Source organism: Haliaeetus leucocephalus, unplaced genomic scaffold, assembly GCF_000737465.1.
Source record: "Haliaeetus leucocephalus isolate CR32 unplaced genomic scaffold, Haliaeetus_leucocephalus-4.0 Scaffold1, whole genome shotgun sequence".
In the NCBI taxonomy this organism is placed as follows: domain Eukaryota; kingdom Metazoa; phylum Chordata; class Aves; order Accipitriformes; family Accipitridae; genus Haliaeetus; species Haliaeetus leucocephalus.
This window is the reverse complement of record NW_010972437.1, coordinates 13,963,159-13,987,404: the sequence shown is the minus strand read 5'-3', so window position 1 is coordinate 13,987,404 and position 24,246 is coordinate 13,963,159. Positions and strand designations below refer to the sequence as shown.

Here is a 24,246-nt window from a genome sequence, read left to right as displayed (position 1 = left end):
AGAATAAAATATCTGAACGCCACTCTTAATTCACTTTTAATTAACATATTGCTGCTGTATGAACACAGAGAACCCTTTCACTGACTCTTGCCAGATCTCACTTTCCACTGGGAAGTGGCTTCTGTCCCAGCCACCGGTCTGCACCCCAGCCTGTCCCACAACCCGCAAGGGCTCTGGAGCCGCCCTGCCCCGGCCTTCACTGGCACGGTGCCGCCTGCCTCTGACCCCAGGTACGTGTTGCATTGGCAGGGCACGCTGGAGCTGGCAGACTTGCCCCTGCAGAAGGGCTCCGTGGAGCTCCTCAAGCAGAGATGGGAGTCCACCGATGCTACAAGACCTGGCCCGACGCTCCGGTGCTCTCCAGCCCCACGGTCCCTGGTGCTGGATAAGATCAGCTGCAGCAGCACCGTGGAGAAAGTACCGGCAGACAGCAGGAGGGCGGACATGTTCAAGGAGGAGACCTCAGGCGGCCCTCAGCAGACCGAGCACTTCCCCATCACTGTGGAGGAGCTGCGGAGCCACTTCGAGGCCCTGGGTGGCAAGAAGGTAGGTGCCTGGGGTGGGCGGACACTGCGAGGGAATGGAAATGGGCCCCAGGGCGGTTTCCCCAGCCTCACACAGCCCCTTCTCCTGTGCCCCGCTGGGGATGGGCAGCGCCGCCCACAGCTCCCGTGGATGTCCTGTGGACAATTTGGATCAGCGTGTTAATACTAAGTGTTCTCTAGCTTTCCTTATTCCATAATGTTATTGGTCTGGATCATTTTAATGGTTGCTGACGACTGGCGCTATCTGCCAACCTGTCAGGTAAGTTGGTGCGCAATTGTGCTTGGCCAGTGCTTTTTAGCGGGGGAGAAAAACAAGGTATTATGGCCCGAGAGCAGAATTCCCCAATGAAACTATTTACAAACACTCTAAAACTTTCTGAAGCAGTTGTTTCTTAATTGTAGAACAGTATTGACTCCCTTTCAACTGAGAAACCTGCTGTCACTTCACCCATTGGTTTTCACTGGCATAACATGACAGGCTGGGACAAATTGCAACCTTTATTTGTCATCAGATTTTTGTCTGAGACATGTCTGTGATTTCTTTGAACTATCTAGACAGACGCTAGGCTTTTTTGAAGCTTAAAAAATGCTTCAGAGAAGTATAGGATACTGAAAAGGTTATTAGTGAACTTAATTAGGGCAACTTCATTTGGTTTTGTGGCTAAAAAGTCTTTCACCATGCTTTACCTCTTCTGCATGAAAACTAAAATGTCCCTGCAGGTTTTGGTTGCTGATGGAATATTTTATACCTTTCACATTGTAAATTCTCACTTCTTGTTCAGTTACCAGGTTAAAAGAAAAAAAAACATAAATAAATAAAACCTCCCCTTTTTACCCCATTTCTCAAAGATATACTAAAACTTGATGTCACTGTGTTCTACCACCTTCTAGCTACTGCAGGATAACCCTGCCAGGCCATGTACTCAGTCATTTACCCATTTAATTTTAATGCCCAGAGTGATTTAAACATGGTTTTCTGGTCCAGAAACTAGAGTTCAGAATAATGCATGCTGACCGTGATATAATTCATACACAAAATCCTGCTATTAAAAGATATTAGAAAGCTTTTTTATGTGAACAGTAAAATAAATATTCATGTGATTCATGAAAAATCTTTTCATTGGCTTTAGACACGTAACACAAAAAGTAGCAGGTACCAATAAAATAAAGGTTAAAACTTTATGGGATTATTGAGCACTTTAAAGACCACATAAAATAGTCATAGACTGCTGCAAAGTGGCATACTCAAATGATTTTAAGGCGGAGACCTTTTTGGTTGATCTAACTTAGTCATTTTTTAATAATACCAAAATAAATTTTTTTCCTATGAAGCAGTGCATTCAGTATTGCAGACATGACCATTCTTGTCAGAGCAAATTGGTTCTTTTTTAATCTTATTGATACAAAGAGCTCCTTATTGAATGAGAAAGAATAATTTTTTGGACTTAAGCAGCATTCTTCACTTGACAGGATTGCAGACCTTTATTTAAACAATAATTACCAAGAAAGTAAAAGAACTCCTCACTCCCAGTCTCAGAACTGTTACACCAATTAAATATTACTTTGTTAGGGTTTCTTTGCAAAATTTGCTACTGCTCCATCTGCAAATGCTTTGAATTCATGTGCAGCTTAGAATCTGACCATTAGTATTATTATTTCACTGATATACTTTATAACAATTATTTCCAAGTATATCTCTCTGCTAGGTGTTCCTTCAAGTGAAAATTAATCATTTCTGATAAAAAAGAGGAGCAAAGGCTCAGTAAAAAGTGTAGGAGGTAGGGGGGAAAGGGTCAAGGAAGTGTTACTTTCCTCTTTCTTACAATTTGTTTGCCAAGAACGCTGCGTATGAAATGTATTTGAGTAGAGCTCTAGTTAAAATCAGTTTTATTCTCTGGCCACCCAGAAGTGAAAGAAGAGGTGTACTCTCTACAGAGCATGCCTTCTTGCTATGTTACTGAAACTCATGGAGGAATTGCAACTGTTAAGATCAGTATGTTGCAAAGAACATTGAAAAGCAGATGGTGCTTATAAACTGGGAAGTGACAAGGGGTGGAAAATAGTGAGGAACAGGCCCTTTTTTCAGAATTCAAGTGGAAGAGCTTGAATTCTGTTATCCTGTTCAGGTAGCTGTCTTAGGCAATAAGATTTATATTGCTTCTGAGGATTTATTTCCCTAGCATTGTAAAACATCTTGAGGTTTCCAAGATACAATCAATGTGAAATGTAGAAAAATGGAATCTGCATCATAGAAGACTTTCACAATGTAAGCATTGCGTCAATATTTTTCCTTAAAAAGAAAAATTTGAAAGTGAGCCTACAAAAAATGTAGGCATTCATACCAAGGGTTTCTGATGCTGAAGAAGTACGGATACTTAAACTCAGGTCATGCACTTACAAATCTGGGCAACACAGACCCAAAGCAAGACTGACAGAATTTAAAAAAAAAAATGTGTGAACTCTACAGGCATAGGAGTTCTGTGAAAGGTTAGATTATTTCAGTAATATGAAAAGTTGGAGCTAAACTGATGCTGGTGCTAACAACGGCAACAACACCTATGTCCAAGATCTAATGGCACAAAAAATGTGTAGAAATTACTGATTCCTCCACTGGTAACAGTGAATAAACATGAAAAAAATAAAATCATGTGACATAAATATGATCCACAGCAATCTCAGGCTTTGCATGTATAAAGCCTGGACTTTGTATCATATTTTAAATTAATATACTGAAGGTTTTTAAAGGTGCATGTTAAGCATTTGATGTGTATCTGGTTAATGATAAGGACCCTAGATGTTAAAGGTGACAAAGGCATTTATTAATATTAATGAATGTTAAGTATTTTAGTAGTTAAATATTACACCATGAGATAAGATACTTGTAATGAAAAACAATAGCAATTTAGTATGCCTTCAGAAGATACCTTTTGACTATAGTTCTATCAAGTCATCAGTGATACAAAAAAATACTTGTATTGCAAGATAATGCAAGGCTGTGCAAAGGTTTTAGCAAACTAATTGCTTAAGATTCAATCTCTTTCAGCCATAGTACATTTCCATGGGCAGGAGGAGTGAAAGATGGGGAATGAACTGATGCATTTTCCTTGAATTGTTGTAGTGGTTTCACCCAGAAGTGATAGAGAAGGTTAGAACAAAGTTAGAAATGGCTGTATGTAAAACTAAGTTGAAGCCATAGAAATCACAGTGGAATTTTTAAAATTTAAACAAAATGTCTTTTAAGGCTCAGTGCCAGCTAACTATATTACAGTTACCTTATGCATAAGTGAACATGCTCATTAGCCTTATGCTCAGAAAAAGACTGCCAACTGTTGTAACCCTGCTTAAATGGACTATCTCTTGACTAATCAGACTTTCAACAGCAGGGCCCATCTTATTATCCATAGGAAAAATAGATTTTATTCTAAGGCAGCAAAATCCTGCTGATTAAAATTTCTAAAACCTGTCATTCAGGTTCCATTTCCATTGCAGTGCTGTTATTTGTATATGTACAAAATCAATAGAGAAAAATCAGGGCAATTAAATAATGTTAAACCATGAAGTGACTTCTAAACAATTATATCAATTATATAAAGAACCCTCTGCTGGTTCAAAAGTGAAAGACATTATTATAGGCAGCTGCAAAGATATTTAGACTTTTGGCATTTTTCTTCCTGGTGGCTATATGGTGAACTATGCCCAATCCTAATTATTTGAATGGAATTAACACTTCATATTGCAATAGGAGAATACAAAAAAGAATAAAAAGAGACAGGGACTAGGTTTAATAATTTTGAAGCTGAATCAGTTGGTGAAGTCAAATTACTTTTGCCTGAGTTTATCCAAGTAGAACTTGGATGTATATCCTTCTTAGGAGTATTAATAAGTTAATAATTAATTAAGTCTGTTGCTGGAGCCTTTTAATGAAAGCCTATAGTATCAGGCCTGTCCATACCTTTCTATTACATAGAAATAAACTGATGTCCCATTCTGATAAAATGAAAAGTATTTCCCCCTTTCCTACAGGAAAAAACTTTTTCTTAGGAAGTAATAATGTAGTAAAACATCGATTTACTGTACTGACTTATCACTCCCATGAAACAAGTACTTTAGTTTATTAGCACTCAAATGCATTGGAATGTTAAAGCAACCAAGGCCTCTGTTTGCTGGAAAGTGATTATGTATGTTTTTCTTAAAATATGTTAAAGCATCCCAACTGAAAAAGTAATTTCATGCTTACTTTTTAGAGAAACGTATTCAAAGATCTCATTAAAACCATTCATTTAAATAATCTGGTATATGTTCATTAAACTGTGTCCTTTGCAGAAAACACATGAACTGCTGCCAGAAAGTAAATGAAGGGAACAGATGTTTAATGTAAAATGTTAGACCTTCACTAAAATTGTTTAAACAAGCAGCATCTTTTTTTCCCTTAACACTCTAAGAAACGTTTATATTAATTTAGCAAAGCCATGTAATGCAGAAAAGAACAGAAAGCCCACAACAACTGTAGGTCAGTTTTGTACCCTGTTAGCACTTGCATCATTTGTATTTTTATTATGGATGCTTGAAAGCAAATAGTGAGGAGTGCATGGGATGGCCAAATGATTACCCTTGCTGAAAAGCTTGATACTGAAGGGAGTGCTGTACGGTCAGCCTTCTGGATTTTGGCTTCATCTCCTTCTTGGCTCATTCTTTTTGTGACACAATGCATTCCTCCCCTTTGTTTTCATGAACTTTTTTCTAAGGCCAGAAGATTCCACAACAAGGAAAGGCCATATTGCCTATGGGACTTGAATTGTAGATCGTGAAGAACAGGTTTTGGTAAAAATTCACATTCTTTTTTTCCTTAAAGGAAAACTTTTCTTCTGTGCTTTTACTTTCTCAGTAAACATATCAGCTCTTTACAGGTACCTTACAAATCATCTGAAGAAAAAATCCTCCTCCCACTTTGGTTATTCTTATTTAACTCACCTCTGAAATGGACTGGCTTTTCACAGTTTGGAAGATGTATTGAATTTTTTGCCTTTCTAGAAACTGCACATTGACAGAGTTCTCACTGATCTCTACAATGTTTTATGCCAGGGAACGTGGCTTTTCCAATGGACTTTCCAAAGTTCCTTTGTTCACAAGCAGTCCCGCAAATTATTGCAGTACGGTGTGTGTGTATACACACACACACACACGTACATATATATATATATATATATAAAGGTCTTCTATAAATTACTGCTGTTCCTTCCTGTTTAATGAGTGAATTGGCAGTGATTCATATTCCATCCCAGTGTACCACCTGCAGTTCTTCAGTTCTTCTGAGCTATTTTCTCTGTGTTATTTACACCGTTATACTTTCATTGTATATACACCCAGAAGTAACTATTTTCTGGAGACTGTACCTGCCTTCCTCAAGGTGTTACACAAAACTGGATTTGAAATCAGCACAAATGATTCACACTTGTGACAATTTCAGACATTCTTCACCATGCCCCTGTTAACTAGTTTCTCTAGTGGCCTGTGCTACTAGTTTTGCTAGTTGCCTAATTATTAAGTAACTATGCTTAGGCCAAATACTTGAATGTTTTCCAAATAACGAGTTATAATATTTTCCTTTAACAGACCCTTGAGAACTCTTTTATTCTTCTGCCCTCAATTCAGCTTTACCGTTTTTTGTGCTTTATTTAGGGGTGTATACAGCAGAGGAAACAATCTGTAATAGGATCTCACCTTAAAAGGGTAGAATCATCCACTTTTCCTCACAGTGAGAGATGCATTTGAGCTGCAGCAACAAGGAAGCTTGCTAGAAAAAAAGTAGGACAGATCAGTCGGAAGATTGAAACTTGTGTGTCACCAGTTCCTTATGAGAAATTAAATCTGGGTTTAATCTCATTTACATATAAAGTACTGTTGAGTAGGCTGCATTTTTATAAGGAACAGGATGGGATGGACTACGGTCATATGCCCTGAACTAAACTTTCCAAAGGAAGTCTCCTTTGTGCCAAGATTTAATAGATACGTTTGTTGCTTCTCAATGTTCTTGTTGCTTACTGCTTATTCAGAATCCACAAAGATTCATCATGTATCATGTGCTGCAGATGAGGGTGGCTTATTTTTAGGATCACTTGTCGTCAACAAATTGCAATGATTTCAGGTGTGGGTCTCATTTTTGTCTGATTATTGTCTGGCTCTATTCCCTATGTTCTTTCTGTCCCACTGTTAAAAAGACTTCTTGCCTGGTTTTTTGGCTGTCATATTTTTAATTTAAAGAGACACTTTTCATCTGTTATGATGAGTTGAGTCTTTTGTGGAGTACAGCCAGCTAATCGAAAAAACAATTTTGACAGTGCATCAAACGCTACTTCCTAGGATGACTGACTTTCCTAGGAAGGCAGTCTAAGAATCTTAAAGTTCTTTCTGGAACAGGGAAGCATTTAAATAGAAGCATTTAAAAAACACAAAGCACATTTTCTCTACAAGATTAAGTCCAAATTTTTTCTTATGCTGTTGAATACAATCATACTTCCATCATTACATGGTAACAGATATCCCTAAAAAGTTGCATATATACACAGCAGTTTAACAGGTATTGTAAAAATCGAGAAAGTGAGAAAAGTGCTTAGCCAAAAAGACTTTTTAGTAATAGTGGGCTTCTGACAGTTTCTGAGGTATTTTCAGGACTCCTACCTGTATCACTGCAGATACAACATTGTTTTGCCTTTAGTTCTTTCAGTAAAGACCAGTGAAGCTAAAGAGAAATAAATTTTTTTTCATGCTAACTAAAGTTCTGCAGCTGAGCCTGTAATTTGGAAATGGAATAAACAGAGGAGAATCTCATTTGCTTCAGGAAAACCAAAAGAACTAACAGAATCAAGTTGGGTTTTTCTTTCAAAGTGCTAATACTGTAATATAAGGCTATTCATAGTATTAGAGTGGAAGTGTCTAGGTATGTTTCTATGAAAACGGCACTGATAAAAGAACACTAAGGTGTATGGAAAGAAATAAAATGTCTTATTTTGCTCTTCATAGTACACTGTAAGCTGCAGTGGTTACAAGAAGAAATTAGATTTTGAAAGAACCTGACTAACTTCATTTTTTTAAGCTGTTAATTTTTCTGAACAGATAGGAGATTTGATATTTTTAATATTTCTTTAGGGCCTTATTTAGCAGAAATTACCTTCCTGTAAGTTCAGGATTATAGCAGACTGACTAGTCTTTGGTTCAAGTCTCCAGAAGGCAGAGAAAAGCAGAGAAGCTCTGCCTTCCATATGTGGATGCTATCTCTAATCTGACTGTGTGCTATTAAGCAAGCACACCAAGAGAATGGAGAAATGAGGAAAATGACCCTTTGGGCTTCTTAGGAAAGGCACATACACACACACACACACACAAAAAGTCATGAAAGGGTTCTTCTTTAAAGATATGATCACTTAGAAATGACCCAGAAATTGCATGTTGTAGAAATAATCTTTAACATTTTAAAATCTGCAGAGATCAATAAAGTTAAAAACTTTTAACTTAGAGAGAAGTTGTATGTGATGTCCATTGAGTTTTGTACAGTTTGGTCTTGAGGGTGAAGAATTGTGCTTCTGGGTCATCAAAAAAATTACCTCTTCTCTTTCCAGACACATAAGCCAGTAAATACCTCACTTTATCCAAGTCTATTTTTGTTGTATGGTTTCCAACCTATTAGCCAGCAGCATCAGAGCTTGATAACCTCTGTGGGAAACTGACCATAAAGCACCTGGAAAGGCACAGCTCCTTTCCACGGTCAGTGGCCAGAAAATGACATTTGGAAAAGTATGTTTCATTTATAATGTTCTTTAACTTCATCTCCACATTTAGTTTAATTTTAGTTTGCAATATTTTATAGACAATACTTCTTATCCTAAGTAACTTCTTAAGTATTTGTCACTTGTGGCATAAAGCAACAAATCTTAAAACATTTTCACTATCATTCTGTCTGCTGGTACTTGGAACAATTTTCCAGCCTGTGGTATCTTAATCAGTTCTTGAAGCATGAAAGTGATGTGGAAAGATGGGAGGTAAATACGTCCATTACTAGCGTGTCTTGGGAAACAGCACTTGGAGGGAAACATAACATCTGAGTTAAGTGAATTAGTAGGAAATAAGCTTGTGACAAAGTCTGAGAAATCCACAGGTGGTAATATGCAGGGGAGAGCAGATCCATACATTAAACAGGAGTAAAAGAGACATTACTTGCTGTTGCAGAGTACAGTGTGTAATATGTCAAAGAACAATTTCAGCTTAACAATCAAATAAGAACCTGCACCAAAACATACTCACAATTATTGACTATTTCAATAGGCTATTAAATATTTAAAATAAAATCCCTAATATGTCTATTCCTGTTATTTTTCCTCCAACCTGTATAACGTTTCTGAGAAAAAAACTGTTAACAAGTCTGTTATTCTCTGACAGTATCCAGTAGAAAGAGAAATGGACTCACCATGTTTTCTGAAGTTGTTGTCATGAGGTTGAAGTAAATGGGTCCAAAATAACCATACTCAGGATTTTCGTGCTACTGTTCTGAATCTTCATGAAAGCAGAACAGTTCCTGGGTTTTCAAAAAGAAGTACAGCATAGAATACTTTCCATCTTTGTATGTCCAAGGCACAGGTAGTACCACTATATGGGTAGATGCCAACATGGGTCATTACAGCACAGAAGGTACAAATGACCCACTAAATACACTTTACCACATCAGCTGTCTTAATAGAAGAGATCCTTCAGGGATCCTTTTCACAGACAAGCTCTATCATGTGTGCTTCTGTTTCTGTTCCTTTAGCTCTGCATCTTCTCCCTTTTGTCAGCTCTTTGTTTTGCTCTGTTGTCTCTTTCACAAAAAGTTCTGTAAAGATTGGACTTTTTTTTAGATGTTTGCTGCCTAGATTTACAGTTACATGGCATGTTATCTTAAAGCTGAGCAATCTCTAGCTATTTAGCAAATGGGAAAGAAAAAGGAAAAGAAAATACCATTGCTGTACTTTAACACTGTTTCTTTTTTCTCTTCTGTGTCATGGTGTGATGGTATGTGGATGTACATGTTACTGAGGTTTAAGCAGGTCATGAACTTTGTATACCCAGGAGTGTTCAAGCTATGCATTGCCTTTCTCTGAAGGTGTTTATATGAAGTTCTGTCACAGATAATAAATATCATTGCTGGAATATGGGTATGAAAATGGTCTAGTAATGCTAGTTTTGAGAATCTCCCTAGTTATGCCCACTGTCTCAGAGTCACCATCATTTACCTTAATTTATAGCTCATCTTGAATTCTCTGTAGCTACATCTCTTACATAATACCCTCTTTATAGGCTCATTGTTAATCTTCCATTGTAGAATATCTGTTTCATTTTCCTGAATTACTCATTTCCAGTATCTGACCAAAGAAAATGCTATTTCTTAAAAATATGTGGAATGCTGATAACACATAATTTTACTAGCTTTTATAGATAGTAATATTGTGGGGAAAAAACTAATTTAAACACATGTAATGACTATCAGATACAAAAGCCTTTGCTTAAGATAATTAGTCGAGGCCATATTAGCATTGTATTAAAAACAAAACAAAAAAAAACCCCACAAACCAAAAGCAGTGGAGGGAATCTTAATTTAGCACACTGAGAAAAATTTACAAGGAATTTTTAATTCAGGAGTGCTGTAGACTTCACCAAAACTTCCCAGCATGTATCTCCCTGAAGATGTGCAGAGCAAATGACTTAGAAGGTTCAGTTGATGTGCCCTGCATTATTACTGAATAAATGAAAAATTATGGGCACTTGAACACATATTGCTTACTGTAGTTTTGGAAGCAATATCAGAGAGTACATCATATGTTTAAGTTTTTAAAAGTAGTATATGTTTAATGGAAATAAACACATTTAAGACTTTAAAATGCATCAACTAGTTGGAGCTTTTACTAAGGGAGAAATTGTCTTTTGTTAGACTAAGCCCGTGCATTTTTCTTTTTGCTCTTGCTTACAACAGAGGGATCTGCCTCAGTTGCTTGAACAACTGAAGGAAAATGCTTCTTCTGTCCTGCTTCTAAAAGTGGTATCAGTGGACTCTGGGAACTGGCATGCTCAGTATTACTGGGAAATTATCAAATCTTAGAAGCCAGGCAATATTTTGGAAGGAAACAAAGCAGAGGGTCAAGGGAGAAAATTGGTGTATGTGCAAATGTGCAGCTAAAATAGAGTGCCTATGAAGAACTAGAAATATTAGTCATTTTCTAAAATCATTTGCTTCCCCACTCTGCTAGTGCTTTTGTTTCTGCTTTGTTATTTTTGTTTTCTGTTTCACACCACAATATACTTCTAATAATTTCCAGCCATTTAAAATAATTACAAAAATCATGAAATAGCAAATGACTGTGGAAAATCACAACAGAAGGAATGTAAATGTCTGCAGCAATACTAGACACAAAATGATCATGTTAGAAAACACCGCTTTCAAAATCATTATTTTGTTTTGCTTAAAGGCAGAGACACACACTGAGATACTTTAAGAACATTAAGAGGTCTAAACTGATACGCCTCTGAATCTGAGTAAATTTCAGCAAGAGAGCATGCAAAGAAAAGTATATATTGTCAGTGAATTTACAAGAAACAAACAAACAAACAAAAAAAACCCAAGCCCACACTTGCTCTCATGAAACCCCAAATAAATGACATTTTTTTTCCAGTCCCATATCTGCAATTAACAGTAGCACTGATAAAATAACGGTTCTTGAATTTCCACTGTAAGGGTGAAAACACTGAGAGTTATAAAATTACATCCCTAAATATACATTGTAAGAGGAAAAAAAAGATAAGAACAAATGTATAAACTTAGAGCTGACACGGAAATTTAGTATACAGAAGCATTCCTTTTACAACTGCAGTGCAAAGAATGTACTAAGTTTATTGTGAAAGCTTTAAATAAAACTTTATTGTGCTGAAACAGAGTAGGATTATTTTAAAAAGTGGTTTGGGGTTTTTTTTAATGTTGTGGTAAAACTTTTCCATTTACTTTGGAATTATTATATAAATAGAAAGGACAAGTTATCATGTTTGAAATGTTTCATACATGTATGTAAATAAAAAAATTTAAAAAGCAAGAGGACATAAAAGAGGAAAGCTACTGTTTTTAATTTTTGCTCTGTTTCAAATCTTAATTTGTGCCTCCTATGTGGTGTGATAGCATTTTATGCTGCCACAGGTCATGATTTTGGAAAAAGAACTCTGACATTATTCCTGCTTACTAATCACACTGGTTTAGAAAACAGTTTCCATGACTTGAACCAAATTGTAGCTTGTTAATGCTGGTTACAAAGCTATGCTGCCTGTATCCTCTCCAGTCTTCTGTTGGTGTTCTTTCTAATATATTTTATATTAAACACAGCTGTCAGATCTGGACTTCTTACTCCACATGGTTTACTGGTAATGTATTGCCAGTGATATATATAGACTTCTAGTACCAACTTAGTATAAATTCTGTTTGATTTGTATCTGATTTTATTTCAATTTGCTTTAAAAAGCCATAGTAAGATTTACTTCTAACAAGTTTTTTATTTTGCAGTTTTCATAAATTTTATCTTGATTTAGTTTTTTACAGATACTGTAGCTGGCCTACTTTAAACAATGTTACTCAAGCACTATAGTATCACATGCTTGAAAAAAGCTCATTAAAACATGTTTGGTCACTGTCAAATTACTTAACTGTGTCTTCAGTCTCCTTATGTGTTTCTAAAACACACAACTATTTTGTCCTCCAAAAACACCAGTAGAGATGGACCATTGCACAATATTCATTTAGGAAGAGAAGTTTCTGTAGCTACTGTATGTCCTATAGTTGTCTATTTAATCCATTGTCAAGTTGCTAATTTTGCACAAATATTCATTATCATACTGTGAAAACTGCTATAACATTTCAAATCAACATAATACAATTAGCTGCATATAACTGATATTCCTTCCATAGGACAGAGTCTGAACAGCTCAATAATTTAATGTATGCCAAACCCTTTTTAGCTCAAAGGACTAGGCCATTGCTTTTTAAGTAGTAAGACCAGGGACCCTATATCAATTTTGCCATGGTGATAAACGGCAAATCAGTGGGAGTTTTGGTAATTAAGAGTGAAATCTATAGGCATTTCAAGGCAGAATTTAGCCCCTCAATGTTTTTTCTTAGTGTAGAGCCCCGTTCTCAGATGGTGTCATGGTTTAACCCCAGCCAGCAGCTAAGCGCTACACAGCTGCTCGCTCACTCCCCCCCCATGGGACGGGGGAGAGAACCTGAACAGCAAAAGTGAGAAAACTCATGGGTTGAGATAAAGACAGTTTAATAGGTAAAGCAAAGGCCACACACACAAGCAAAGCAAACCAAGGAATTCATTCACCACTTCCCATGGGCAGGCAGGTGTTCAGCCATCTCCAGGAAAGAAGGGCTCCATCACACGTAACGGTTACTTGGAAAGACAAACGCCATCACTCCAAACGTCCCCCCCCCCTTCCTTCTTCCCCCAGCTTTACATGCTGAGCATGATGTCATATGGTCTGGAATATCCCTTTGGTCAGTTGGGGTCAGCTGTCTCAGCTGGGTCCCCTCCCAACTTCTCTTGCCCCCCCAGCCTCCTCGCTGGTGGGGTGGGGTGAGAAGCAGAAAGGGCCTTGAGTCTGTGTAAGCACTGCTCAGCAATAATGACAACATCTTGGCATTATCAACACTGTTTCCAGGACAAATCCAAAACATAGCCTCATACCAGCTATGAAGAAAATTAACTCTATCCCAGCCAAAACCAGCATAAATGGCAATTCTGCAAAGAGATGTTTTTCCTCAGGTTGACAACAAACTCTTTTCAGGGCCTCTGTTCCGTGTATACAGCGGAGTTATTTTATACCCTTCTTCCAAATGAAAATACTGTCTTATTTTAAAACTGTCTGTAACAGCTGAAAAGGATAAGCATCTCTGGAGCTGGTCTGGGAATAAAATGAATGAGCAGGTTCCAGGCAGCCATAGGGGGTTTTTAAAGCCTCTTGAGAAATTCTGTCTTAGTGAAGTGGTGCATTGCAGAGAATCAACTGAGAATCGTGGCTTTGTCTCAACAGTTTGCTTACTGGCTTCATAGAGTTTATTCAGCAGGTGTTATTAGCACTCCTCTGTAATAGTCACTTTAGGGGGTTTGTCATCAATCTTAATAATGCCATCAGCATTCCAGCAGATGGTGGACATGATTCCATGCACTCCCTGCTTCTAAATTGCACCAGAATGGATTTCCGTCGTATTTTTAATTACAAATGAGAAATATATCAGAAACAGACTTGTCTCATGCTAGCATTTCCAAAGGCTTTTTCCAGACAGGCCAGGAGTATGTTGCTTCATCTTTTATGTTTTTATATTTCACTGAGATTGAGTGATTCACAGGAGAGATTATCAGCTTGTTCAGCACTAGAATTAACCTCAAATCATTCCTGTGTACTCTTTGTGAAGCAGTGTCTTGTTTTGAATTGGAATTTGAGATGCCAGCTTTTTGTAGGCAATCGTAAACGTTAGGAGCCAGTCCAGCAAAGCGCTTAGACATTAAGTATAACTTGAATTGCTACTGAGAACAATTATTTGAACAACAACCCTCAAGTATTTAAAGTTACAATCACAATAAAATGCATTGATGGATCAAGATTTTATGTGACAATTTTTAAAGCAACAGATTTGATTTCTAAACACTTATCCTACTGCTCCACTTGTTTCCCACCTCATCATCCATTTATGGATTTATTATCTTCCTTTCAACTTATGCTTTTACCCTTTCTCTTTGGGCCTATCCCTTCTACCCCTCCGTCACTTCTTACACATGCATTCTTTTAGTGGAGACCATATATAACATGAAAGTTAGGTGGTAGCTAGCTTTCCTTTAGGTAGCACACGTAACAAAAGTAATCAAGACATGATGGGATGGGGATGAGTGCATTTTTTGAATACACTTAAAGATGTCCTTTAAAAAAAAGATTAAATACTTTGAACATTAATAGTAGCTTTTGGCAATCTATATAATATACTGACTGTAAATTCCTCTTCCAATCCAAGGTAGTTCAATGTATGTAGAAAAGGTAGTAGTAATTTGGTAAATAGTTTTCCTCTATTTAAAACTTTATGTGTTCTGGCTTACTGACTTTTAGATTAGTGCAGGACTGGATAGCAAGTGGAAAATCCACTATCTAAATGAAGCATACTCACTCAGCAGGCCACTGAAATTGGAATCTTTATCACTGGCATTTCTAAATGTAATGGCTGCATGCATATTCCTTTAAATTTGGCACTCCAGTGCTTTATTCTTTTCATCATGTCTAGAGTATGAGATCAGAACATAAAAATAGCTTCTTGCATCACCTTTTTCTCAGAAGCCCATTCAAAAACAGAGTATCAGAGCCAGTACGTAAAACTGAAGTTATCACATAAAAGTTACTTAAATATAGACAGGTTTCAACAAATTATCTCCAACAAAAAATGGAATAAATGCTGTTAAACAGGGTGCTCCACACAACATTCTATGTCCCAGCTGAATACCTGCTCCCACCAACACACATATAGTTACAAAAGCTTGACATGAATTGAACCCTGCATTAATCAGAAAGAAAAAGAACATTCTTCTTCTTTTAGTTTTCATTTGGCAACTTTTGCAAGAGTTGCATACATTAGCCTCTAATTAAGCACTTCTTGGCACTACCTCAGTGCTTTTTCGATAAGTGGCATTTATGTTAATTCTATCCTTATTAAGCAGATGTCTTTGCCATTCACTGTCATTAGGTTATCTGGGTAGATACCCCAATAAAACAGTATGCAAATTAAATTTAACCCGATTAAAAGGAGTTTATGGTAATCATAACACCTTCCAATAACTTTTTCACAGTAGGAAATACCATTTTCTGAGAATAAATCTGAGCTCTAGCACTTCAGCTGGAGCAATAGTGCTAGAAAATCATCATTCAGAAGCCCCACTAAGGCAGGGATGCTGTCTGCAAAATGGGGCTAGGGCAGTTGGAGACTGTCATGCAAGGGGGACTGTGACAATGAAAGGAAGGAACAGAAGAGAATGCACATGGTCATAGAATTGGTTTGTTTAGAGCAAAAAGTTCTGCACAGTGCTAAGCATGCAGTTCTTCTGCCCCAGACCATCATCACTATATATCAGAACAGCACCATCCTCACAGACACCATTAAATGGACCATTCACCTGTATAGGGATTCACCATATCAGGGATTTAAGGAATATGGATTGCTGTGGAACATTATGGTAAAAGCTAAAACTAGCTTTGAAAATAAGGAGAACTTAATTAGAAACAGCTAAAAGAGATTTAATGTATTTAAAATTAAGATCCACTACAGTGTAAGTATATTTTGTGGACAAATATATTAGCAGTCCCCCAAAATGTCAGTGTAATTATAGAGGAAAATATAGTTATTCTTTTTTGGGTACATTATTACAGGCAGCAGTACATAGAAATCAAAAGACAAATTAACAAAGATTTGGAACAATAAACACCAGTCTCAAACTACTTAATATGAAGCAACAGTAAATTGCATTCAGTAGCCTATAACAAAATGCTTCACAGGACTAGGATGACAAATTAATATCATGGCATAAAGCTGAAAGGAGAATTCATAGAATTGGTAATTGACACTGTTTACTGAAACCTCCAAATTACAATAATACCAAATAAAAAAACACACTGCAGTCATTATGGGAATAATGCTTACTACAAAACAAAACCTGAGATTTAGACAAATCTGCAGGTGGAAAAATCGAACGCTAAAGACAAATGGTAATATTTTTTACCTAAGCAATTCGTGCTATCCCAGATTTCCAGTTTTATTTGACATATGCTTTTCTGAACACAGGAAAATAAGCTGTATGAAAATACTTTCTGCCAGAGTGGCCGACATCTCAGAAATCTGTCCATAAAAGAATTTACATGAAAATCTCTTAAGTTGGGCCAATATTCCTGTAACTGATATTAAAAATGGTCAAAAAAGATACATTATTTAAAAAAAAAAATTCCTATTAAAATAAATGTCCAAAATACTAACTTATATAAATTTTGTAGGTAATGGAATTGCTACTGCAGAGATGAAAATTTGAAGAAACATTATAGAAATATGCTACAAGTTAATAAAAATAATAGAGCTAAAAAAAATACAAATCAAATTTATATTTGTCCCTAGCTTGCAAGAATAAGAATAAGAAACAGTAAATTTTGAAGTTTTTTAGCTGTTACTGGTAACTACAGAAAAATGTAGTAGGAATAAAAAAAAAAAAATCTAGATGAGTTTGTTCTCAAAGATGCCAACGGTAGTTGAAAATGCAGTATATTTTGAGTTTTCTATTTTGTTCTAATACTGTGGAAGTTAGAACATCATTAAAGTGATTCTCTGCTGTTGACTACTGAAAGCACACACAATGCTGTGGCAATATGATCCTGAGGCTGTTCTCATTTATGCCAGGTACTGGCTGGTTGCGGAACTGGAGAAGTAGGAGACAGACATGTTCAGGCTGATCTAACAACATGCACAGCTGCATTTTTTTTATTTCTCCTCTCCCTCCCCCATCCTCCATTTCTCCTCTGCATAGCCATTTCTGCATCACAGATTGTCCATACGGGATTTCACACATAATGGTCAGCTCTTCAGCTGTTTTAAACCAAAATACCATAATTAATACTGGGTTATAATTGTAACTGACAACCAACTCTGAAAAAGGGTACAAAATGAATAGCAGTTTGAAGCCATAGCCCTTCCTGCACAAAATACCCTATTCATTTCAGCCACCTGCTGTCTCCCAATACCCTTGACACATAAGTATCTCATTGCTCTCAGCATACCTACGTCCTGGCCAAGCTCTCTATCCTACCTGTGCTGCAACTTCCCACCTGCACTGTCATGCTGCACTGTAACCCAGCCTGGACACAGTTTATCTTACTGGCACTGTGCCCATCATTTCTGAGTGGGACGTACAACCTGAAAGTATCCGACAGACTGGTGAGGAAGGGTACAAGGAAGTGTCATGGAGCAGAAAGACAGCTACCTTCTGCACTCCAGAAATCTTTCTCTTCCTATTACCCTCCAAAAATACTTTCCATAATAGCCAAGGAAAATATGTTGCTAACTGTAAAAGCAATTGGAGAATAATTCAAATTAGTTTTAAACCAATTATCTCCCGTAAACCTGGTGAATAAAAGGCAACAAACCCCACAGTATTGGTTAGGATCCCCTATACCACCTTTAAATCTATCCATGTTTAGGTTTTCCACTGTGTTGATTGTACCTCCTGGCCTATCTGCTAAAATTATCCACTGTATTCAAGATTACCTTTCAAGTTCAATTCCATATAAGCAGTAGCAGCAGTGCTCTTCTGGGGGATGCGGGGTGCGGAGAGACTGATGTGACAAGATAACTGATGATTGGTGATAGCATAGGCATTTTGTCTGAAAAAAAGGGGCTTACAGTACTCATGGTAATAAAACATCTTTAGCCTCTATGGTCTAATCAGTCATTTGTTTCAATACTGACACATCATGCAAAAATCTTTCAGCTAATCTCAAGTAAAAGCTACTGTAAGTCACAGAAGTAGACAGATTGTTATAAAATTATGAGTTTCCACAAGATATAACCTATTGTACATGTACTGGAAGGAATATTCTTGCAAAGAATGACTACAGGTCAAGAAATGAAGTACAACACATATTTAAGATAAAAGCTATCAGCAGCTATGAGAGAAGTGTAGATTTGTTAAAGATGGGTGAAGCACAATTGTCCTTGAGTGCTAATGATGTACTCATTTTAAAAGTATATTTCCAATGCTTGTTCACTGTTAGTTTCATAAAATTCAAGGTGAAGGTATTAATTGATTATATGTTACTGTGAAAATGGCTTTTACAATTTATTTTATATTATTTTCTTTGTAAGAGTTCTATCTGAGTATTCATTAAGTTGCATTGCAGTAATTTTTTTTTCTTTTTCTTTTTTGAAATAGTTACTGGAAAATACTCTCCAATCTAGGATAATCAATTCAGGGGTCAAATTTTGCTGCTTCTTTCACACCATGCATAATATCTAAATCTAAAACCAGTTAGGAGTGACTTCAGTGAGATCATATACAAGGGTGGCATTAAATTGGTATACGGTAATAAAGCTGTCTACAAACAATAAAAAGGAAGTAGTCTAATGAAGGCAGCATATTTTGAAAATGTATGCCATTTAAGCAATTTAGGGCTCTGGCAAATAAGTGCTGCAAAATCTTGCTGAAGGGATTTATGCAGTCACCAGACCAACCACCTATCCACTTTCTTTTTGGATATTACCACCTCTTTTACAGGGACAGCAGAAGTGGACATGCAGTGGACCTTTCATGTTATTCCCTTGCAAAAAAAAAAGCATATTTTTGCTACTCCAGCTGTTTCAGTTATTTACTTAATATAGGAGCTGTAGTTGAGATTTTATAGCCGTTGTGTCCAACTCCATACTGAGTAGCATATTGCATGGAAGGAAGGAGAAGCACCCCAGAATACCAGCTTTGACACATTAAAGTCTTGCTTAGCAATAATTCACTCATTTTGGCTTGAAGGGCTGAGGCCACAGTGTGATGGTGAGATACTAATGATATTGTGTAAACTATCTATATAGAACATTGACCCACTATTTTGATAAGCTAAATTCAGTTGATAGGTCACAGCAGAATTGAAAATCAAATTTCTGAAATACGAATGCCCATGTACATCTGGTCTTCAAGCCATCATTTGTTGGTTTTACATATTCTTACATACCAATAAATGAAATTAATAAAATACACTCTGTCCATTTTTCTATGTACAAATAATGTTTAAATGAGCAACTGATGTCTTTATTGTGATCCTTACCACCACCACCACTCTTGTGGAAGAAACCACATGCAAGAAATGGCAAAAGAAAACTTCCAAGCATCACTGCCTGTTGAAGCATAAACTGGGCAGCACACACGAATCCACAACCTGCAGTGCTACAGAAATTTACCCTATGGCATTCTGGAGAACATCTGCCTCTACATACCAGCCTCTTCTAATCTGCTGCCTCTTCATACGCTCTCCTCCCCCCAAAACCAACATCTGTTTCCTACCAATAGCTTTTAACACGCATCCTCTTGATGTCTTCTAACAGGAAACAGAAAGTGAGAGAAGTTCACTTTCATCAACAGCAACGAGTCAGCCTGGAGGCCATTCTGTCATTTCTCCGAAAGAGTCTAGCGTGAAAAGAGGGAGAGCAATCTTTGAAAAGATGTCATCACAAAATGGCCACAGCAACAGCTCTGAAGGTTAGCATTACCATGTTGATCTGATGTCTAGCTTTACTCTTAAGGCAGTGGTCTCCAAACCTTTTTGATGGTGCACCCCATCACTAAAACATTTTTGAGCATGCACTTCCAATGTTTATAAATGTATTTATTTACAAATTGTATACTTGTACTGCTCTACTAATACATTATGTATGTTAGGCAACATACACACAAATAGGTATTAAAGAAGGATGATGGATGAAATAAAAAAAAAAAACAAACCACTTTCCTTTAAAAAGTGTTTATTTACAAAAAATATTTTTTTCCCGCACCCCAATGGACTGTCTTGCACAGGCCCGGGGTGCGCACATCCCACTTTGGAGACTGCTGCTTGATGGTATCAAAGAGTGTATGTATCTGTGTTATGGTTTGTTTTAACAGAGAAAGAACATGGATGATAACATTTTCTGACAGAAAATCACATATTGACTTCTGAGTGTCTAGGACTTGACTTTATGTAAAACAACAGATTACCCAAATAAATAGCACAAAAAGACTTGTCCACTCTGCCAATAAAATTAATAAGCCATCTACACAGTATCAACCAATTACTGACTCTGGTCTTTTTTTGATCAGAAAATGTTTAGCCTGCATGTTTAGCAATTCCAGACTCTAGCAGATCAAAGGGAGAAGGAAATTTCAGTGCACAAGACCTTTTCTAGCTAATGTTGCTAAGTTTATTATGCTCATTGTTAAAACTAAATACCTGATCTTTTATCAGGTTTAACTTTCAGCCATTGGTTATCCTTTTTTCCTTTTTTTCCTACCAAATTAAAGAGATTTTTAACACCTGCTCATTTCTTCTTGGAAGGACAATTTTACATTATGACCATATCACCCCATATCCTTCTCCTCCATCAACTAGATACAGCTGCAGTTCTCCATGTGGGAGTATTTTTTTGTGTCTTTTCTCTACATCTTCTCAAGTTTTTTAGGTATCTTTTTTATAATATGGTTGTAAGGACCCCCCCTTTTTTTTTTCTTCTCCTGTTAGAGTCTCCTAGTTCAAAGCCTTTCTTTTTCTTCTCTAACAAGAGAATGTAATCCTGCATTCCATACCCACTTTGCCTCTGAGTCTAAATTGGGCACAGTATGTTTCAGAAGCATTTTTAGGTCCACCAGGAATAACAAAGAATATGAACTATGTAAAAATGCACAGTCAACAATTCATGCCTCTTACAAATGAAGCTTTTTCTAAAAATGTGACAGACCCCTAGGGGATAATGTTTTTCTATGCTCCTGTGAGAGCCATAATACCCCATTTTGCATTCAGACAGTCTTATGAGAAGTAAATTCCCTATAGACTCATTTGAGTGTTTGAAAACACTGGTGAAAACTCTTAAACTTCTAATAGCTGAAGTTAGGCACTGAAATCTGCAACTCTGCACTTGAATAAATATTCCAGTCCTGAAAAATATAAGATAATGCTGAGCCATAGATTATTTCTCCCATCACCATGAGATTTGAGTTTTCTATAACCAATGACAATATATGTCAACTTGCTTCAATTTTTCAGCAAGAACAATATCCTCAAACCACTAAAGTGCTATAGAACTTTTTGCTAAATGTTTCCGTTATGCCAAAATCTTATTTTCCTAGAAGAGGTATCGAGCAACATTTACAGCAAGCTCTGTGACTGGGTAACAACAAGTTCTGTTGTCTCTACTGAGAAACAATGAAGGCAATGCTCATACTGCTGTTCAACCTATTGTGAAAAAATGGAGAAGCCCATAACGGATAGCTAATGTAGTCATATCATTGGAAAAAATGGCAGAAAGCCAGAATTCTCCAGTCCTATTATGCACAGAAGATTTGTGAAGCTCTTTACTTTAAAGAATTGATGTAACATCATTAATAAAAGAATTAAATTCTCTGAAATAGATACTATTGTATGAGTCCCATATGACAAGGGCAAACAGCTTTTTGTTGGCATACCTCACCTTCGTAAACATAAGACTCTTCTTACAAACTATTTCATCACAAGCACACATTTATCCCTGAAAGACTCAGAAGATATTACACCTTTAAGTTCTCCTGAATGAGCAAAAACTTAGAGCAAAATGAATGAGCAAAAGCTTAGATCATATAATCTCTCATACCATCACAAAGAGTTTCACATTATACTGTAAAACAACTAGCTTCTAAAGAGAGGGCATTTCCTGTTTTAAAGCTAAGAGAATAGTTGGTATTACCTTCACTCCCCAGGTGGCTAATAATATGTATCTATTAAAATGTTTTTTAAAACAGTCCATTAAATTCATTGGCCCCAAATCAGCAAGGAATTAAATCACATGTCTAACTTTAAGCACATGAGTATTCCCATTGCATTTAATGAAACTATTCACATGCTTACGATTAGGTAGAATCCACGAATTCCTTGTTGAATCAGAACAATACCAATAAAGTTTTTAAACTCCTAAACACACTTGAGAATTAAAGCAATGGCTTATAAATATCATGCTGGTAGTAGTCTGTTACATAATTCAATCTGCCTTTAAAAGCAAACTGACACTGTTTGGCTATGGTGGACTATCCCTCTGTGTTGCCAAAACATAATTTCAACCTTTCCCTTGTTTTGGTTAGATTTGGTTTAATGAACAGACTTCTTACTTGAAAAACAGCAATTTTCTCTCTCTTCTGATTTCTGCTTTCTCTGAAAACCTTTTTTTTTCCTTCCAGATGACTTTCACTGATTCTTACTGCTGCTATTATTCTTTCTTGAGCTGTAGCAATTCTTTTGCCTATCACGATTGTATGCAATATGCAAATGTACTGCATGGGATAAGCGTAATAAAAAAGAAAATTATCCTCATGTAAGTTATGAGTAGGGTCAGGTAAAAATACTAAGAAACTGAGTATGTTTACACTGAGACCATTCTTCTACGCATGCCCGCATCTATGTCTGATTTTTACTGAAGATCAGAGTTGTTATATTTGCTTGCTATATCTGGACCTTGAACACCTATGCCAGACAAACAGTTTTACAGTGAACAGGCAGAAAGGCCAGATGTCCCTCGGAATTCTTCCCTGTTTGGTGGGATACCCCTTCCCTGGCACTCTGTTCTGTGGAGGTGAACAGATACCTTTTCGGAAAGTCTCTTTTGTTGCTGCATTTCATAGTGTTAAAAGGGAAAGAGCGGGTACTTCAAAAGAAAATGGGGAAATTTTTTATTTGTATCTGTTCTGTTCTCAGCCACTGCCTTAGTAAAACAATATAATAATCGAAAGTGAACCAACTTAGGTAAGAATAAATGTGATTGACCTGGCACGTGTTTTTGTAATGGATATAGAATCATAGAATCATTTAGGTTGGAAAAGACCTTAAGATCATCAAGTCCATCCGTCAACCCAACACCACTGTGCCCACTATGCCATGTCCTGAAGTGCCACATCTGCATGTTTTCTTAACACCTCCAGGGACTGTGACTCAACCACTTCCCTGAGCAGCCTGTTCCAACACCTGACAACCCTTTCAGTAAAGAATTTTTTTTCTAATATCCAATCTAAACCTCCCCTGGTGCAACTTGAGGCCATTTCCTCTCATCCTGTGACTAGTTACTTGATAGAATAGACCAGTACCCACCTCACTACAACCTCCTTTCAGGTAGCTGTAGAGAGTGATAAGGTCTCCCCTCACTATCTATAACAGTATGTGTTACAGTTAGGCTTCCAGAACAAGGAGTTGACTCTCACAAATGCTATACAGGCCTCAGGCCCTAAAACCAGCCACCAAGTTCCACCCTATATGCATGGCGATAAACCAAAATCAGTTGTGCCCCTCTACTTGCTCCAGGAAGGGATTCAGTGGAGCTGGTCTTCATGGGGTGGTGCATTTCAGGACACTGGGAATTTTGTCTTAAAAATCAACAACAACAAAAAAATGCCTAGGAGAGGATTTTGAAGATTTTCTTTTCTTTCTAAAGGAAATCTAATTCCATAAATGGTGTTGGTTTGCACTGATTAGTAGAAAAGGCAAGTGCACTCTAGTATGTCCTTGGTGTTTTATACGCACATTATGAGACAGCCAACACTGTACTAAGAGAAGTTACTCATTTCTTAGCAAAATTATGGCAAGCGAGTTGATTTGCTTAATTTAATAAGTCTTCAAATCATGAGCAAGATGAAAAAGCATAAATGAACTGTAGACAGTAAACATAAATATGTTATTTAAAAAAAACCAGCCCAGCCCTGTGCTGCGAAAAAGTGACAAAGCACACTCAGAATGAGGAAGACAAGCTGTCAGCAGTGCCAGAATATATAAGAATACAAGTAAATTTCCAATGGCTGGCAGTAAGCACACATATGAAGCTTCTTTTTTGACTTTCCTTTCTTTTTTGGAAATGGAT

At 36.9% G+C, this 24,246-nt stretch overlaps 1 protein-coding gene across 1 annotated transcript in view; it reads left to right on the top strand.

Moving 5' to 3' along the window:
- Positions 1–444: 444 nt before the first annotated feature.
- Positions 445–24,246, top strand: part of XIRP2 (xin actin-binding repeat containing 2) — a 44,446-nt gene continuing 20,644 nt past the window's right edge. The window contains exons 1-2 of the mRNA XM_010569514.1: positions 445–546; positions 19,726–19,879. Of these exons, the coding sequence (XP_010567816.1) occupies positions 445–546; positions 19,726–19,879 (256 nt within the window). The remainder of the gene's footprint in view (positions 547–19,725; positions 19,880–24,246) is intronic.